The sequence below is a fragment of the Mastigoproctus giganteus genome, chromosome 1 (assembly GCF_048544385.1).
Source record: "Mastigoproctus giganteus isolate SK-2022 chromosome 1, ASM4854438v1, whole genome shotgun sequence".
In the NCBI taxonomy this organism is placed as follows: domain Eukaryota; kingdom Metazoa; phylum Arthropoda; class Arachnida; order Uropygi; family Thelyphonidae; genus Mastigoproctus; species Mastigoproctus giganteus.
In genome coordinates, this window is record NC_143575.1 from 77,949,599 (window position 1) to 77,970,983 (window position 21,385).

General features: G+C 35.5%; 1 protein-coding gene across 1 annotated transcript in view; it reads right to left on the reverse strand.

The window, feature by feature from the left end:
- Nucleotides 1-21,385, reverse strand: part of LOC150090910 (serine/threonine-protein kinase DCLK1-like) — a 482,386-nt gene that overhangs the window by 93,677 nt on the left and 367,324 nt on the right. Inside the window, exon 17 of the mRNA XM_090377039.1 lies at nucleotides 11,112-11,225. Within this exon, the coding sequence (XP_090233165.1) occupies nucleotides 11,112-11,225 (114 nt within the window). The remainder of the gene's footprint in view (nucleotides 1-11,111; nucleotides 11,226-21,385) is intronic.

Sequence of the window (21,385 nt, forward strand, 5' to 3'; positions counted from 1 at the left end):
TGTATTCACTCTCACATTCACACTGAAACTCGCTTCTTTCTCTCTCAACAACAGCACCTCTTAGGTTTACAATTTTATTGCCTTGCTAAGTGATGCACATTGCCAGTGAATTGCTTCACTCAAAACAAAGTTTGCAAATTCTATATCAGCAGTGATGAGCATATTAACAATATATTCTGAAATCTGCTCCATAAGTAATCTGTGGCTATCAGAAGTCTAATTATTGTTACTGTAATGAACTTGACATTCACTTGCTTTTGTGGCTAAATGAAGACCTATGAAAATTCATATCTACGAGTTACCAGCAACGAACGTGTTCATCCAAAATGTTACCCTTGAAAAAATTTAAGCATCCACTGCAAGGAGGTTGAAAAATCAAAAAGGACAGCTATCAAAAGTGTCCGAATTTGTAGGAGAGAGTGTCCGCTTTAGAGAGGTCACTTAACATGTAATTTAAAATATTTATGGCTGGAACCCAAGCCTGAGTGTCCACAACCAGGAGTATCTGCTTTAGAGAGGTGTCCATTAAAGGTTTCACTGTATATACAATCAGATTAGTCAGACAAAAATGCCCCTTAATATATCCATGCTGTGACTGCAATATAACCACATTCTGTCTAGATGGCCCCACATTATTTCTTTAATCAGTGACTACATTATTTTCTCTGGAACAGAAGTCAAGCTAACAGTCTGTAATTACTCATGTCTTCCTTTGATCTCTGTTTGTAAACTGGAGATATATTTGGACATCTCCAGTCCACAAGGCCCTTCCCTGAATCCAAGGATGTCTCATAATCATTGCTAAAGGTTTGCTTACCTCTTCTGCTGCCACCTTTAATATAAGATCCTAGCCAATCCACGTGCATTTTTTAAGTTTAGCCTTAATATTTTCTCCTTCACTTTCCTCTCAGTTATAACAACATAATTCAGCTTCCTGCCAGAATTTTACTCACTTCTGCCATCCCATCTCTAAAAATTCCTCATGTGAATCAAATGCAAAACACCCACTCAGTTTGGTAGAAACCTGAGCAGGATCATCTAGAGTTAATCTATTCGTATCTAGTGGATCAACATGATTCAATTCCTTCCTTGTGCTGTTTAAATAAATAAAGGAATCTTTACTGCTTTTCATGTATTCTTTTTCAGCAACTTGAACAGGATCATCAACAGTTAAACCATCAATCATGTGATTCAACCCCTTCCTTCTACTGTTAATATAAAGAAGTTTTGCTATATTTCTTGGCACTGTTTGCCAGAGACTTCTTGTACTCTGCCTTATATTGTCTAACCTCCTTTGTGACTTCATTACTGGCTAACTTATTATCTGCTGTAAGCATCTGTATCACATGATGATTTATATGTATACCACAAAGTTTTCTTCACTGCTACAAGTCTCATCAGTTCATCTCACATCGCTTCTCAGCCTTCTGGCTTAGATCGTATTATATTGTTTAGTTCACCTCACAACCATTTAGGTTCAAGCCTTCAAACAGTATTTCTAAATCAGTAAAAAAAAATAATAAATAATAATAATAATAAAAAAATATGTCTATTAGCTTCTACAGTTACTTCCCTGAATGCTATCCATTTAGAATTTGCTGTTGATAACATCATCAGTTGGTCCCACTGTCTGAAATCATTGTAGTCATCTTTATGAAAGCAAAAGCCCTTTCCTATGCCTTTGAGAGTAGTTACAGCTTTAAGTAAATCCCACATCAATACATTGTGATTACTGCCACCTAGAGGGTCTTTTATCTGCAAATTCTTGATCTGATTAGCAGATTATTGATCTGATTAGCTAGTGGCAGAAATAATCATACAGTAAATCCACAAAAGTCTAGCTAAGTGTGAGTGACCAACTCACACAAGGTCCAGTTAATATTTGGAAAGTTAAAGTTCCCCATTTATAAGTCATTCTGATTTACTGGCTACTCTATATGTCTGTGAGTTGTTCATTATAGTCAATATAATGAACTGGTCGTCAAAAAAAAATTTTTTTTCACTCCACTGATGTTTATGACTAAACCAAGGATGAGGAACAACTTTACCATGAGAAAATAGCAGTTTACCATGCAAAATTTTTAGATATTCTAAAATCCAAACCATAATTCTTAATCAAATTTTAACATAAAATTCAAAAATTTCAGTCGAAATATGACAAAATATCCAATAATCTAAACCGAAAATTAAGTAAGCTGCAGCAAAAGTAATGGTCACAATGTTTTGATATGACTTCCAGCAGTAGCACAGCACACCAATGGTGACCAACCTCTTGCCAGACACTCTGTAACACAGCTGGTGTTAAACATGCAATTGCTATACTGATCCTTCTTTTCAAGCCATTCACATCAGTTGGAAAGGGATGAGGATTCTACATCTGGCCCCTAACATAAACTCACAAAAAGAAGTCCAATAGGGTGACATCTGGTAAGTGAGCTGACCTCAGAGTTGAACTTACATGGACTAATCATCAACAACCTGGAAAGTGGAGATCCAAACAGTTTTGAATATCTTTACAGAAGTGAGGGTATGCACTATCTTGTTGGAAAGGAAAGCACAGCGCATTGCCAGGATCACCTTAAGCAATTTCTAGTTCTCCAACACATCTTGATACGTGGGACTGGTAATTATTCTTTCTGTGAACATAGCTGCTAACTTTTGACTTTCGAAAAGCTAGAAATCAAGCATTTGCAAGGAAAGAAAGCAGGAGGCTTTTGGGCCAAAATAGGAAAAAAAACAGAAGGAAAAGTTTTTCAGAAAAAGCAGGAGTGTTTTTAAAATCTGCAGCACACTATAAATTAAATTTCACTGACAAAATACACATTTCATAATAAAACACAGCAATACACAATATGCCAGTATAATATGCTTTTAAATGTTTGCTAACCTAATGTTTTTCTGTCAATGGATTTATATTTGGATATTTTATTAGAGATCAGCTGATTTTGATCTTCCAGAAAGATACTACTGCAAACTCTGCCTTCTTCAGAAGTGGAGTGAAAGTTTTGTTCGTAAAAATGGCTGGGCTCTCTCGACTTGGCTGTTGGGAGTATTTCCAAAGCTTCAGCAGGAAGAGATCTGAACTCAGTTTTTGTTTTTCTAACCTGGCTGAATACTCTCTCACACTGAGCATTTTCTGAATACTCTGAATACTCTCACACACTTGGAATTTTAACAATGTTAAAATGCCAAGCATGATTGGAGACAATTTGTTATATTTCAAGCTTCCTTGTGCACTTGCCAGTTCCCCAAACCAAGCATCACTGCACATCAGTTCTTTCTTTTTTGCCTAATAGCATGTGGTAAGTTTTCATCTTAAAACTTACAGAACTGATGCTGCAAAACATCTAGTGGTTCATCTGTTTCTTTATCTTTAACAACACCAAGAAATACTAGAAACTTATTCACAAAAAATTTCAAATTTGAAAATGATGTACTGCAAATTTATGAAATTTGTGCTGTTTTAGCATTTATAAGCACATCATTCTTCAATGGGAATTTATGCACTATGGAATCACATGCAGCCACAATGTATCGCTGATCCAAAGAATCAAATCTTCTCTTGTTTTAGACTCTCCATGACCTTGGCCGTAGAAATGCCTATGTCCAAGTCAGAATAATCCATCTGGTTTAGTCTGCTATGGTAATGAATTTCCAAAATGTAAGATTTGAAAACTGTTGGTAAAATAAATTTACACAACATTCTTTAACATATCTAGGAGTAATGACCTCAGTAGTACATGAATATGAGGTATTCTAGATTTAAGAGCTATGTTTGAATTTTCAAATGTTGGAACAATAGTTAAAAGAAACAAGCAAATTGCTTTATTCAAGCCAGAACAGAGAAATCACACACACACACACATGCACAAGTGATGATAACATGCCTAGACTTATCAGCATGTTTGGCATAATTAGGCTTGCTTTTACCAGTTCTTTTTCTTGAGTTCATTATATGTCCTCTTTCCAAACTTTTGGATCATGAAGTGGATTTGAACATGAGTCAGTGCCATTTACTAGTGATCACTTGTTGTACTTTTCAATTTGATAACTCTTAAAGTGTTCATATTACTTTTCTTACCACCTGTAATCTTTTCTTTGCACAAACAAGTCAAAGGTTGTCATTGTTCTACCATTCTAGTTACACATTTAACCAGAAATAGCCAATACATGCTTCAAAACTTTTTTTTTACTTCAGTGGAATACAGCAGTTTAAACTGTTTAAATCTATCTTTTCTTTGATCACTTCTTTCAGATGAGTACTACCTGGAAATTTACAGGTAGTACTCATCTATTTTCACAAGCAGGCATGCCTTTCCAGCACACAAATTAATCAAATAACAAGAAAACAGCCTATTACCACCAAGTACTCACTTCTCTTTTAATACCATTGCTACTCTAGTTTTCTACCATAACAAGCACATTATCAACGCTAAGTGTCAAACTTTTTTTGAAGGAATCTCACATGCTTTCTGGTTGTTCAGAAGATGATGACCCTGAAGAGTCACTTTCCAATGCTGGCACTTAGAGAAAGCTGGATTTGATTTGACTTTTTATTTATTTATTTTTTTTAATATTTGAAGATTAAATGCACAAGGCATAATATGTTATGGGTTTAAATTAACTATATAATATCGGTGTAGATACACCCATAAATTAAACTACTTATGTAGTGCGGAAGGCATTGTTTTTATTTGTATCTCATATTGTGGCTACCTTCAACGAGATACCAGATATTGCACTACTTCAAATAAGTAATGCTTCTCTAGTAGAGAAGACTAATGTTATTTATTCTCAGTGGATACCACCACCCAGACAGAACCGTTTCAAAGCTGTTGCCCTATCATTGGTGGGTGGGTAGGCAGGTACCCAGATAATGCAAACATGCCATCACAGTTGTGAAATGGTTCCACAATATGAGAGATGCCAAATGGTGTACAGAATGGTAGAATATTTAAAGATTAAATGCACAGGGCATAATATGATATGGGTTTAAATTAACTGTATAATATTGGTGTAGATATACCATAGCCACAATACAAGATACAATTAAAAAATGATGCCTTTCACACTACGTAAGCAGTTTAATTTATTATGGGTAAACTATGGTGTATCTACACCGATATTATATAGTTAATTCAAACCCATATCATATGCCTTGTGTTTCAGTGCTACGCTACTGAAAGCTACTGAAGCTAAAATATTTGTGGAAAGAAGTCTCAGGAAACAATGTACAAATTTTATCTAAAACTTCCTTGATGCATTGCTTAGCTTCACACATTCCCTTGACTTTATGAAAGCCAAACAAAGCTTATTTTGAGACTCCCTAATCATATTAATTATAAAGTTCTTTAGAAATTTCATTTCAATTTTGATTTATAACAGTTTTTTCGTGCATATCTGAATTTTTTTTTAATTGAAACAAAACCAAAGGTGAAAACAATACCTTCATTTCAAATTGAATGACCCAAATGAACATGCTAAATAAGTTTATTACTTCCAACCCAATGAAACAAATTAACCTTTAAAACCAACCCATCATACTTAAAACCTAAGATAAAATAAGTGAATCATATATTTTAAAATTAACCTTTTAGAGTACAGAATTACTTTCACTGCCTTCTCCATGCAGTCCATCTCTAACAATCAAAAAAATGATTAGTTGAAATGTGATGTTCAAAAATTATTTATATTAGAGTTTACAAGCTAATATATAAAATAAAACAGCATGACAAAACATGAAACAAATATTCACACAACTTTCAATCTAGATTATTGAAAATATATTTTTTTTAACTTTAGAGTCCAAAATGTCTGCAGAAATCTCTCCCTGCTAAATACATTCTGAAAAATTTTATATCTGTCGATCAATTTTAAAACCAATTTTTCTTTATATCAGGTTTTTTTTTTCCATTTTTAAAATTTTTTTTTTATTTAGTCCAATGTTGATAATAACAGCAAAAAACTCATTTAGTTCATTTGGTGAAACTGAAACCCAGTCACACCATATGGATCAGTATGAAGCTATCTTATTTGTAGGAATTTCCTTACTTGACTCAATTTGTTCAGTAAGTGCCAACATTTTGCCTAAATACTTCACATTAACAGAGCATAAGTGACTCTTTTATGCTGGGGGAGTGGGGAATCACTGCCTACCATTAAAAGTTTAGTATAAACATCAATAAATATCAACTTAGTTTTTCAGATTGTTCATATAAAGTATAAATGGATGGCAGTACAATAGGAAAACTAATTTTATAATTTTAAATTGTGATAGTTATGCTAGTTGCAACATTGGAATTGAAGAGGAGAGAAACATCACCTGCCATTAAAAATTGAATATAAACATCAATTTAGTTTTTCAGATTGTAAAATTATAAATGGATGGCAGTACAGAGGGGAAAAAATTAATAATTGGAGATTCCAACAGCCTCAAAGAGGGGGGGGGGGAAGCCTGCCAGTAACACCGTTTATATGAAGTATAAATGGGTGGCATTACAATAAATGAGCCAGTACAGAGAAAAACAAATTTCACAATCGAAAATGCAGACATTTGTGGTGCCATGACATTTGGCTGAAAGAGGTCTACAAAAAACATTACACCACCTGCCATTAACAATTAAATACAAATATCAATTTAGCCTTTCAGATTGTTTAAAAAAAAAAGTAAATAGATGATGGAACAACAATTGAGCCAGAAGGCTGAAAAACAAATTCCGTAGCTGGAAATGCTAATGGACATGATGGCCACAACATCGGACTGAAGTGAAATTTCACAATGTCATGGTGGTCGTGACAGTGGACTGCAACGGATTACCCTCCTGCTTCAAAGAATTGAAGATAGAGCCCACTGAGAAGGAAAAGAAAGAGACACATGGATGGCTCTGAAGTGCTAAGAACTAAGTAGGTTTAAGGGAGACACTTTATTATTGAAGTACAGTAAACCCCCGCTATTCGCGGTATCTGTATTCGCGATCGCCGATTTAATATAAAATGAAACCTAAAAAATGTGAATTTTAAAGCGCCGTGAATATTTTCCGCCATAAAAAAACCATGGGCATGGCTAAAATTATCTTTCCCGGTCAAAACAGCGCTCAGTGGGTGGCAAAATCGCGAGCGTGAATGTTACTCGCTAATCCTTGTTCAATATGTGTTATGCGCTTGTTATGGAAGGTTTCGTCGTTTGCTTTTAATTTATATGCTTATAAATTGAATAAATTTATCAATTTATAAATTGATATGCTCACAAAAGTGATAAATCTACCTTTTTGCAGTGTAAAACAGACTTTTTCGAGTGTGTTAACGGAAGAAAGCGACTTTATTGTGGACAAGTTCTTTCTAGCCCCTACAAAAATATGACTACGAATAACAAGAGAAATGTGAAAATATCAAAGAAGGTGATGACATTAGCGAATAAAATTGAGTTATTAGATAAAATTTCGAATGGTGAAAGTGTCTCCTCAGTGGCAAAACATTATAAAATCAATGAGTCAACGGTACGATCAATCAAAAAATCGGAAGAAGAAATCCGCCGTAGTGTCCGTGAAAACGCGCTAATTGCTTCAAAAATTTGCTCTATAACTCGTGATGTTAAATTAGAAAAAAATGGAGAAAGCTTTAAATCTGTGGATAGAAGACCGAACTCAAAATAAAATTCCGTTAAATTCACTCATCATTCGTGAAAACGCAAAACTCCTTATCAACGCTTTAGCGAAACTGGTGATAGCACTGGCGGGATAGGTTTTTTTAGCTAGCAAGGATGCTGGTTTGAAATTTCTAATAAATATTACATTTAATATTAAATTGTTTCTTATTTTCATTTCGATGCCATGTGCTTGCATTTCACTATGTACTGTCTATGTACATAGTCATATTATGAAGGTACATATAATACATACATAGACAAAATTTTAGACTAGTTTTTCTTATATATTTCATACTTTGGAATGGAACCCCTTTATTACTATGGGAGCCATAACTCAGTATTCATGTTTTTGGTATTCGCGGCATTTCTCAGGAACATAACCCCCGCGAATAGCGGTGGTTTACTGTATTTAATTAGTTTATTGAAATGAGAGGAATTATTACAATAGCCCCAAGAAGTCCTAATAACAAAATAAATTGGCTACATTTTGGATTTCTATGTTGAAATTCATCTTCAGGTCCGGATTTTTAGTTAAGGATAAGTTTATAACTCTTCTTTGGAGTACCCAAAATGTAGCCAATTTATTTAGTTGTTGGTACTGTTTGGGTCAATTGTAATAATTGTCCTCTCATTCCAATAAATTCATTAAATACTTCACATGTTACAGTGTCTTTAATCATGAGATTTGTGGGTATTATCCATCTAGAAATAAACACACTTTGTACAGCATAATAAATAATTTTGATATATGAGCATTATGTTACAATGAAACATAATCATTATGTTACAATGTAACATAATAGTTATGTATTAAAATTATTTATCATGGTGTACAAAGTATGTGAATAGTTTATTTCTGGATGGTGAAATGTCTTTACTAAACCTACTTAGTAGTAATTCCACATAATGTCCTTCTCAAGTTTAATTATGCTAAAAACTTTCAGAAACTTTCTTCGAAGAGTAAAACCTATGATAACTTACACTATGTTTCAATGAAACAATTCATTGTATTACTTCAAAAAGGGCAGGTTTTGGAAGGGGCTTTAATTTAAAGGTGAAGTAGAAAAGACAGAGATCCTTTCTTTTCCTTGTATACTCTAATAGATTTGAAAGATAAAAGATGGAATTAAAAAAGACAAAAAAAAAAAAAAAAAAAAAAAAAGAATATTTTAGTTTTCCACTCAGAAATACAGGTGTGTAATTACCTGTACTATTAGTTGAAGTCCTGTATAATGGGACAATGAAAAAGAGGGTCCCTAAAGTAAACAAGTGATGCCATATTAGCAATCAATCTGTGTTTGATATTGCAGCAATGTCGGAACACCCTAGCTTAATGGTGGCTTATGTATTCAACAAACGGATTTATCATGGTGCTAGTACAACCAAAAAGCATTCAGGCACGTGAAAAATATTGATGAAAAGAGACCTGAGGGCACTCAGAATGGTACATAGATGTCAACTAGGAGTTCTGCAAGGTCACTGGAACTAATGTTAGTAAAAGGACAATATGTAAGGAGCTGTATAACACTAGATTTTACAGAAGAGCTGCAGCACACAAACCAAACACAGTATTTCATAACATAGTTCATAAAAAGTTGGGAAATTTTGTTATGGAATGGCAAATCACAGTATACAGTTTTCCAATCTGATGGTCATGTCTGGGTCTGGAAGATGCTCAGAGAATGTTATCGAGCAGAGTATGTATGTGCCTCGTTGCCTGGGAAGCTTGGTGGTGATGATATCACCACCTGTGGTTATTTCTCGTGGGCTTGGACCATCATCATTCCTAGAACAATGATCTCATGCAGTATATTGACATCCTGATCAACTTTGCTTGTCTTATACTGTGGCAACAGATGGGGTGTACCCCTTCTGTTTCATCATGACACATCAGCATAAAACAGATGGGGTACAGAAACTTTGTTATGGAATGGCAAATCACAGTATACAGTTTTCCAATCTGGTGGTCATGTCTGGGTCTGGAAGATGCTCAGAGAATGTTTTTGAGCAGAGTATGTATGTGCCTCGTTGCCTGGGAAGCTTGGTGGTGATGATATCACCGCCTCTGGTTATTTCTCGTGGGCTTGGACCATCATCATTCCTAGAACAATGATCTCATGCAGTATATTGACATCCTGATCAACTTTGCTTGTCTTATACTGTGGCAACAGATGGGGTGTACCCCTTCTGTTTCATCATGACACATCAGCATAAAACAGATGGGATACACCCCATCTGTTTCAGCATGACAATTCACCATATCAATCTGCACAGCCTATAGTGACATGGTTTGAAGACAGTGGCATGCAAAAAGTTTTCACTGTCCTGTTCAACACCCGGCCTTAACACTCTTGTACATCTCTGGTATGTAATGTAACATCAGCTTCAGCCTAGGTTAACATGCTCACGGCCAACAGGTGAACTGACAACTGTGCTGAAGGAAGAATGGACAAAAATATCACCTTCCTGTTATCAGAAATTGATTTGGTGTCTACCAGTGAGGATACAATAAAAATATAAGTAAGGTCAAAGTAAATTAATTCAAAATATTATTAATTAGCCTGATAAGAAGATCCTACAAATCAACCAAAACAGATTGCCAATTGTTAAGCAGTTGTGTTGTGTGAGAGTTTTAAACTACTTATAGTAAACTGTAACTGACGTATATAAAACAAAGACTTAAGATTAATAAATTTTCCATGACAAAAATAAACCCATTTATAAAGTTCTAATCAAATCACCAGGTATAACTTGTCCCCTCCTCCCATCCATCACCACAAAACAAATTATCTCAGTGCAGCCTATCCTAATTGCATTCCTAATTACACAAACTACTAAACTTCAAACAGATTATTTCCATGTCAACAGATGATTTTATTCTAAAATTTCAGTAGCTATCAGATGGTATAAAAAAAGAATTTCTAAGATGACCACAACAAAATTACAAATAGGAACTTTTCATTTAGAAATGAAAAATGTCAGTATTGTATGATATAAATAATAATCTGTTCTTTAAATTTCCAATTTCTTAACTGAAGAAATAGCTTTTGGGAGTTCCAGAAAGAGTTTTTCTGTCACCACAACTTGAAAAAACTGGCAAACAATTTTGGTTTTATGAATTACTGTGAAGCTGATGAGCATATTAATAAAATATTTCAATGCTATATTTTTAAACTTTATGGTAGGAACAATTTTTATGGAAATAAATCAAGGCGATTTCTGTTAGATAAACATTGGAGAGCATTGTAACTTTTAGTTCTATTAAATTAAAATTTGTATCTTATATTAAAATTTGTGTACTTGTGACATTATAATTTCTACATATAATTACTATACATGATTGTATTAAACTGAATTTACATCCTCAAAAAAACTGAAAATCATAATTAAATTCTCATAATTTTGGAACTATGTTTAAAAAATACATCAATATTTTAAAAGAGATACTATTTCATTGGTTACTTACAGCTATAAGGGCTACACCTGCAGACCTGAAGGATGATTTGCATTTATTGTCAAAATGAATAGTAAGCTTTTGAGATACAGCTGACAGCATAGTTTTCTCAGAAGCTATGTCCCCCTATTAGTAGAAAATATAATCATCAAAACATAATAAAAATCTAACAAGTGGAAAAATATTACTGAAAAGAGAAAATATTGTTGCTTCAATTTAAATTCTTTTTACAAGGCCGCACCAAACATAGTGTGCCTTCAGATATAACACAAATATAGAAATTTTGAACAATGTAATTTTCTACATAATGATATTTAAAGAATATAACTGCTACTAATGGACATGAGTGTTTAAAATGAAACTCATGAGAGACAATTTTTGCAATCTTACTTTCATATTCAAAGATGCTACATATAATATATACATATTATTATAATGATAATAGAATTAACAAATTTTGTTTGAGGAGTAACATTTATGCAGTATTTTTGATAGTAAAAATTTTGAGGTTCATTATTACATTATTTAATATAGTATAATTTAGTCATTACCTGTATACCAGTTGTCAGTCTTCAAGGGGAAGGAAACATGGTCAAATGATAAAGTAAAAAAGAACTGTTGATTTTGTCATAAAATATGTGGTCATGCTGAAGGGGGGGGGAGAAAAAAAAGCAACAAGTCAAAATGTTGTTATATCTGCAATCCTGGACAGACACAAAAGGAGGTATATGATCAAGGCCTGTTGATTACTCTAAACCCAAGGAACTGTAAAAAGCTTAAAAGGAAAAAATTTTCTCAGTGTGGTCTGCCCCAATTTAACAGAAGGAACCTCCAAAACAAAAACTTGTATGAATTTTTAAAGAAGTATCTGAACTTTAGTATGCTTCACGTATAGTAGCCTGATCTGCATTACTAATTATTTTTTAATTGGAGAAGTACAGCTGTAAAAATTATGTTGAGACTCCATATTGGTACAAAACATTTATATGGGATTTAATATTTGGGATTTTTATTTGGGATATAAAAAATATTTGGGATTTTTTTTTGGAGAACAAGGCATGACTTTATTATTCAGTATAATTCCATAATTAAAAATAAAATATTAGTTTCTCTTTTTCAACAACATTTTGCCTTTTCTCTTCCAAAAAAAAAAAAAAAAGTTAACTCTCAATGAATTTTTGTGGAATGTTCACTAGAGTTGTATATTTACTTCTTGTTTTTCCAATTTAAAAAGGCATTTAAAAGCATGAAATTTCAAATATGCCCATATCTGGACTTTTAAAGTAAATATTATTAAAAACATATTACATATATTTAGAAGTAACTAATAACATTAGCATTAGTTGAGACATATTACACAAGAAAGCAAGCTTATACAGCATCAGCCAAAAAAATGTTCCCATTTGGCTCATCCAGTCACTCCAAATGTTTCTCTAGTTCAGCCTTAAATTTCTTTAAACTATCAACTTCCACAACAACAACAGATGGAAGTCTGTTCCAGCAATCAGCTACCTGCTGACTAAAAGCAAACCTCTGCACATCTATGCCTCCTCACTGTCTTTGCTCAATTTGAATCTATGCCACCTCAGGTTCTTAGTCTGAGCAAGTGGAAGTATCCAGTCATCAGTGAGGCATTCAAGGCCTTATACACCTCAATCAGATTACCTTGCAGGTGCCTAGTCTCCAGATGTTGCAACTTGCAGTACTTAAGCCTTTCTTCGTAAGCATACCCTTTGTTCCTCTCGCCAATCTTCCCTTCTCTATATCCTTCCTAAAATAAGGCCTCCAGACTTGTATGGAATACTCAAGATGTGGCCTGACTATTGCCTTATACAAAGGGATAACAACTTCTTGTCTCTGGTAGCAAAATTCCTATATATCATTGACAAAACTCCATGACTGCTTTGGCTGCACATCTGCACTGTTCAGAGAACTTCATATCTGACTGCACAATTACCACCACATCTTTTTAATTCTCCACCTTCCTGAGTGTAGTACTACACAGTTGGTACATTTCTCTTGGGTTACTGCTACCCATAAGCAGTACTTTCCATTTGTCTATGTTAAACTTCATTTGCCGCTTCTCAGCCCATCTGCCTAACTTTTCTAGATCTGTTGCAGTAGCATACTGCCTTTAGTGTCATTAACAACCATGCCAACCTTTGTATCATCTGCAAATTTCGACATTAAGCCTGATATACTTCTTCAGTCTTCCATGTGCAACAGTATCAAAAGCTTTCCTGAAATCCAAGCACAGTCAGTCCTCGTATAACACGTGTTTACACTACGCAAATTCGATCAAACACGATTTATAAATAGGGGAACGATATCATATAAAACACATACCGAATTCGCTTATACACGATTCGCCTTTGTGTTTAAAAGAAATGGCAGTCGAACGCAGAATCACCCCAACCGAACGCAACACGATAGGAATGAAGAGAAGATTCTGAAAATGTATTTATGTTTTTTTATATCAGTGAAGGGGAAACACATTTCACCATAATAACGTAAAAACCAACACAATTCCAGCTATCAGTATAATCGCAAATGCAGTTAGATCGAGTTTACTACCAGTTTATAACAGATTCCACTAGCAGGAACGCAACTGGAAATTGTTTTATGGTAGTAACCCCTAGAAATGTGCTTTAGTAAAATGTGGGGTGTTAATAGTGTATCTCTATCTTTACGGTGTTGTTCATTCAGATGCTACACACTCACAGCTTTGTTTATGTGTATCAAGCATGCCTCCTCATTTTCTAATTATGCTTTATTTCTTAAAAATGAGTAAAATACTTAAAAAGTGTGAAAAGGAAGCATCCTGGTGAAGACACTACAGATTCAGAGAGAAAAAGAAAAGCAATATCGATAAACAGAGGGGGACTGGGTCAAAAATTCTTACCCAGGAAAATTTGTAGTGGCCTCATACTAGCGTTTATGGCCAAAATCACACCGGCCTCCGACCAACAGTGGTTTCCCCGGTAAGGCTTATGGCCAGTCCGCCTCTGTCGATAGAGAAAAAAGTATGAAATTGTGAAACACTTTGAGCGAAATGAAAGACCATGTGATATTGCATGTGCTACAGGCCTAAATTAGGCAAAGCCGAGAATTACAAAGAATGCAGAGAAAATAAAAACTTTCATAGCAGGGACAACTCAAGAAATTAAAATCCATTAGATTAAGACACATAGAATTGGAAGAGATGGAATAGCTGTCATCTCTTTGGATAGAAAATCAAACGAAAAACAAGTTTACTTATGATAGAAGCAAAAGCAGTAGCAATATTTTATTACGATAATTTATTGTGTTTGGTAATGTGTTGGTTACAAATGTGTGTTCAATCTTTGGTGGTCGGCACCTAACCCTACTTTTCCCATAGGACCTGTTGTTTATATTGCATGATTTTGCATTGCACGAGGGTTTCTAGGAACACAACTATCGTGCTATACGAGGACTGAGTGTATATGATATCGAAATTATATTTTGCACCCAGTTCCTTTGCGACCACATCGTAGTATCCAATCAAATTGGTTGGACAAGACTTCTCCCTCAACAAACCCATGCTATGTCTGAACTATTACTGCAGTCTTGTCTAGGTGATCCTGTATCACCTGTTTAACCAGTGACTCCATTATTTTCCCCAAAACAGAAGTTAAACCAACAAGTCTATAATTATTTGTGTCACCCTTTGAACCCCCTCTGTGAATTGGGGATACATTTGCACATCTCCTGTCTGTGGGGACTTCCCCCATCCTAGGATGCTCTCATAATTATGACTAAGCGTTTGCTAACTTCCCTCGCTGCCTCCTTCAGTATAACTGAATAGATTCCATCCACCACAGGTGCCTTTTTTATGTTTAACTTCAACAATTTCTCCTCCACTTTGCTCTCAGTTATTACAAAATTACTTAGCTCTCTGTTAGAGTTTGATAAACTTCTGGCATTCCCCTCCTTGAATAATTCCTCATGTGTGAACATAGTTGCAAAATACTCATTCTGTTTATCAGCTACTTGAGCATGATCAAAATAGTTGAACCATCTATGTTAAGTGGACCAAACTGATTCATCCCCTTTCTTCTAGAGTTTACATAAGTAAAGATGTCTTTGCAGTTTTACCCTTTGCATCCTTTGCTAAAGAATTCTTGTAATCTGTCTTTGCCTGCCTAACCTCCTTTGTGACTTGATTACAGACTAGATTATATCTGCCATAGACTTTGCATCGCTTGAAAATTTATATGTATCCCATGCATTTTTCTTCTCTGCCAGAAGCCTCATTAATTCATCTCACATCCATTTAGGTCTGAACCTTGAACAGTATTTCTTAGTTGGTATGAAAAGCCTAGTAGGCTCCAAGGCTAAGTCTCTGAAGGCTTCCCATTTAGAATTCACTGTTGGTAACATCATCAGTTGATCCCACTGTATAGGATTTAAAAACTTTCTGAGACCACTTTAGTCACCTTTACAAAAAAGCAAAAACCCTTCCCTTTACCCTCGATGGTAGTTACTTCTTTAGAAATCCCACATCAGTACACTGTGAACACTGTCACCTAGTGGTTCCTTTATCTGCAAATATTCTTAATGCATGATATTTTTGAGGGGCATCTATCAGGTGCCATGCCACAATTAATAGGTTAAGAAATATATTCTTATACATTGCTGTCTTCAGGAATGTCGAGTCAAAGTTTTGGCACAGTCTCTAGACTTGGCTGTCAAGTGCATTTCCAAAATATCATCAGAAAGGAATCTGATGTGTTTTCTGTCTTTCTCATCAGGCTGAATATCCTCACATTCTCAGAATTACTCTGAGGAAATGTTGAAATGCCATGTAATTTGAAATAATAATATATTTCAAATTTCTTTCTGCACACACTAGTTCTCCAACCAAGGGGGGACTCCACATCAATTCCTTCTGCTTTCAACTTAACAGCTTCAGCCATGTTCTCACACAAATTTACAAAATGCTGAGCGTTATCACAAAATAAGTAAATACATGGGCTGCGTTAGGATAACTAACAGTAAGAACAGATGCATGTATACTGGCAACTATACTAATGCTAAGGAGCATAGTAAATAAATTTGATGAATTTGGTGTACTGATTAAGTCATCAAATCAGACATTGTGGGAATGTGAGAGACATGGTGTCACTCAGATATAAGGGATGCAGAATTTGAATATGGAGAGCAAAATGTGTACAGAAAGAACAGATAGGACAGAAAGGGAGAGAAGCATATTATATTTAAGACAGTGCACTAGTTGACATGGGTGGCCAGTGGTTGATTGATTGATTTAGTTTTTAATGGTGCATTGGCAGCTAAGGCCATAATGCTCCAAGTCAAATTTAAAAGACTACTAAACAATTTGGTAGCCTAGGATACCATATCGAGCAATTAACTACTATGTAACAAAGGTTTACTAGGTGGCCAGTGGAATGTTGAGTCAGTTTGGTGTGACAAGTACTGGGACAACAAAAATGAAGGTAGGTTTCTGTTATATGTCTAATGACTGCGATAAGTATACCAAACAACTATAAAGAGAAACAGAGTGGGCCAGTAATTCAGAATGTCTTATAATGGGGGATTTTAACTTTCCAGACACTGACTGGAACTTTTGGTTTGGTCACTCTGTGAGCTAGTAAGACTTTTGTGAATTTATTGGATGACTGTTTTCTACAGCAGCATGTTAGAGAAGCAACAAGAAGAAGCAATACTCTTGATCTGATTATCAGAATTGATTGCTCATGAACTAAAAATCTGCAGGTGAAAGATCCTCTGGGTGTCAGTGATCACTTTGTGTGCTGATGTGGGATTTACTTAAAGACATAACTACTATCAAGGGTAAAGGGAAGGGCTTTTGTAACGGTGACTAAAGTAGTCCCAGATTGTTCTTGATTCTATACAATGAGACTATCTCATGATGTTACCAGTAGCCTATTCTAAATGGGAAGCATTTGGAGAATTCATCATAAAGCCACTAGGCTTTTCATACTAACAAAGAAATACTGTGCCAGGCTTAGACCTAAATGGATGTCAGAAGAACTGAAGAGACTTATATCAGAGAAGAAAAATGCTTGGGATGCATTATCAAGTGATAAAGAAGCCTATTGTAGATATAAACTAGTCTGTAATCAAGTGACAAATAAAATTAGGCAAGCTAAGGCACATTACAAGAAATGTCTGGCAAAAAATGCCAAGAAAAGCAGCAATGATTTCTTTGATTATTCAGGGCTGTTAAAATTAAAGTATCCCTATGTAGAGGGCTCTGGAGCAAGTTCTAAAGCTTGCACTGAAGATAAATTTGGACAACAGGTACAATAAAGAATGCACTCGCCATTTATTGGGAAAAAAAAATTAGTTACAAAATTTGTCACTATATGGGGCTGTGGCAACACAAATCATATGAACAGCGCTATAGTTGTTCAATGTGTCCTCCATTTTAGTCAACGACAGTTTCCATTCGAAGAACAGCATTTTCTACAGCAGAACGTAACATGTCAACTGTAATAGCCAGCATGACGTTTAATGCTGTCCTTCAGATCTGCCAGAGTTTGACATTCTTCCCAATACACCTGGTTCTTCAAAAAACCCCACAACCAGAAGTCGCATGTGGTGAGGTCCAGTGATCGGGTGGCCAAGATATCTGGAAACAACGTATGTGAAACAAATATCTGCATCACCATTTATCTGCTGTAGCATGTGCATCTTGTAAGGATTGTACCACAACACCTGACGTATTACTAGCCTTACAGTGGAAGGACACATTACTAGCCTTACAGTTCAGCAGAGGTAAAAATTCCATCAATATTAAAAAAAAAAAAAAAAAAAATGACGGTCACACTATGGCTAAACAGGAAACCACTGCACACGAAGAAGAGAACAAACAGGATGACCTATCACTACAAGAGGCAAAAAATAATAAGAAGGGGGAAAAGCCAAAGAAAAATAAATTGGAAAAAACATCTTCCAGAAAAATATTGCCAATGAATTTGGTATTAAATCCAGTGCTCCTGCCTGTAAATTCACTAAACCCAAAATTTCAGATCTTGGGTCTGATTCTGATCAAGAAGATGGTCACAAAGCTTATGTTTTCTCTGAAAGGCCTTGTCCCCTACTTTAATATATTTGTCATTATCTTCTGGAAAAGGACTTCTCCTCCATGGACTCAAGCATGCAAGGACTAAAGCCTTCGACTTCGCATAAGCACTCTCCTCCCTCAATTGTAGCCAACTTCCAAGATAGAAGGAAAGGTATTATGATGGATAATTGCTCAAAAATAGACAAGTCAGAAGTGAAACATGTACTTGGAGTGCGGAATGAACTTAAAATGCTATTATAGCTTACATATAGAAAATGAGAAGTTAAAGATGATTAGTGAAGAAATAAAAACAGACATTAATAAACTGAAAAGTCAACAGGTATAACAAACAACAAATTATGAAACTATTCTGAAAGAGTACCTAAACTACAGATCTTGCCTAGTGTTGCTAGAACTTGCAGTGTCCTCTCTTCAAATGCAATGAGAATCAAGCCTAACCAACAAAATATCTTATTTCTAACAAGACCAGTGGAATTCACTTAAGTCAGGAAGTCAAAGAGATTATTATTATTATTTATTATTATTTTTTTTTATGAAAACTCCAAACACGAGAGGAACCTATAGTACTTAGTACCCTGCACAGGTTGTTGTTGTTGTGGGGGTTTTCTGGTGCATAAGCTGCTTTGGCTATAATGCGCCTATTCCTTTATTGTAATAATATATGAGAATTTCTTGTTATGTCAGAAGAGGCAAAAATCAGAAATGACTAAAAACTCCAATTTTCTTCAGAAAGTTAAAAAATTCAGGGATATTTGCATTGTCACCAATGACATTCTCTAGAGTTATTGGTTTGCGAAGGTTAACCAAAGATAGCAGGGTTGTATTTCTGTCTTGATTATAGTGTGGGAATTCAATGAGAATGTGTTTCACAGTCAGATTTAGAAAACAATGTGGACACTGTGGTGGATCATCTCCTGTGAGTAAATGAAGGCGAGTCAAATGTGTATGGCCTATTCTTGATCTTGAAAGGAGTACCTCTTCTCGTCTTGATGAACAGACACTGGAACGCCAAATTCTAGGATCCTGAATAAATTGAAAAATTTTGTTATGTGTTTGAGAGTGCCAGAGTGCTGTCCATTCTGTTAGGCATGCATCACGAATGATTTGTGGGTAGTCTGATGCTGGAACAGGGATAGTGGTTAGATCTAAGGTAGATGGATTTTTTGCCGCTTTATCGGCCAGTTCATTACCAGAAATTCCAGAATGTGCTGGAATCCAGCAGAAGGTGATCATTTGGTGGCGCTCTTCAATCTGCAGTAATAATATTCTAATTTCATTTAAAAAAGGGTGAACTTTATCTGTGGAGTTAGATAATGCCATAATTGAGCTGAGGGAATCAGTGTAAATAACAAATTTTAATGAGCAGTCAGAACAGAGATTTTCTAAGGCTAGTTTAATTGCATATAATTCTGCTGAGAATATACTGAATTCAGGTGGAAGGGCTGCTGAAATAGTAGTATTTAGAAACACTGCTGCTGCTCCAACATTTGAGTTAGATTTAGAGCCATCTGTATAAATTGGGGAAAAGTCAAAATATTTGTGAGTGTGAATTGCACGAAGTTGTTTCACATTTGATGCTTGAAGAACATTTTTTCCCCACTGGCAAAGGTAAGTGTCACAGGTGGGTAGAGGAGTAAGAGTCCATGGTGGTTGAGTGCATGTTACTACTTCTTGTACAGAATGAATGGAAACTTTCCAAACTTGCATCAGTTCAAGAAGGCAAAGACCAGCTGGTTTTACTATACTAGGCTTACTTCTGTAGAGGTTTTCTAATGGTGGATTAAATAAGTATGACTGAATTGGATGCGAGGCACAACTTTGTATTTTGACAGCATACTTCAGTAGCAGTGTTTTCCTACGTAGTGTTAACGGGGGCTCACGAGCGTCAATGTAGAGGCTATGTGCTGGTGATGTTCTGAAAGCTCCAAGTGCAATCCTCAAAGCACTGTGTTGAACTGGATCAAGCCAGCACAAAACACTTGCTCTGGCAGAATCATAGACAGGAGCACCACAATCGAGACGGGATCGGATTAATGCCCTGTATAGCCGAAGTAAGGAGGTGCGATCTGCACCCCATGTTAGGGCGGATAAAGTTCTGAGTATATTTAACTTTTTTAAACAGGAAGTACGTACATTTTTAATATGGTCTAAGAAATTTAATTTGTTGTCAAGGATTAATCCTAGAAATCTGATGTTACTATTGACTAGGATGGAGAAGTTGGAAATTTGGAGTTCAGGATCCAGATGGAGTTTGCGTTGTCGACAAAAATGGATAGCAACTGTTTTCTGTTGTGAGAGTCGACAGCCGTTAAGGTTGGCCCATTGTTGTATTTTATTCAGTGATATCTGAAGCTGCCTTTCAATTGATCTCATGCTTTGGGAATGACAGGAAATGGAAAGGTCATCCGCGTAAAGATATGACTCAACTGTGTTTGGAAGCTGTTTAGTGATGGAATCGATTCTAAGAGCAAAAAGAGTGGCACTCAGCACAGATCCCTGAGGAACACCTTCTTCCTGAATGAAAGTTGTAGAGAGGTCATTTTGGTATTTTACTTGAAACGATCTAGTGTATAGGAAGTTCTGTACAAATATGGGAAGGTTTCCCCGTAGACCGAGAGAATAAAGATCACTAAGTGTGCCATGTCGCCAGGTGGTGTCAAAGGCTTTCTGTATATCTATAGTAACCATTACCAGATGCTCGTGTTTAACGAACGCATTGCGAATGGCAAATTCAGCCTTGATCATGAGATCTAAGCATGATCTGTTTTGTCGAAAGCCATGCTGACTATTGCTCATGAGATGTTGTGACTCTATGATCCAGACGAGTCTATTGTGGACAATTTTTTCAAGGATTTTGCTGAGGCAGCTTGACAGAGATATAGGTCTATAGTTATGGGGATTGGTTGGATCTTTTCCAGGCTTCAGGAACACCAAAACAATAGAGTGGTGCCAAGAAGCTGGATAAGTTTTTTCTAAAAAAATATGGTTGTAAAAGACCAGGAGGAGGCGCAAAGCTTTGTCATCAAGATGTTGCAGCATGATATAATAGATCCCATCTGGTCCGGCGGCACCATTACGAGCTGTTTTAATGGTATGCAATAATTCAGAATATTGTAGAGGTTTGTTATATGGCAGAATGAGGGCAGTTTGGAAGTTAATAGAATACCATTCTCAACTGTTTTTAATTCGTTGG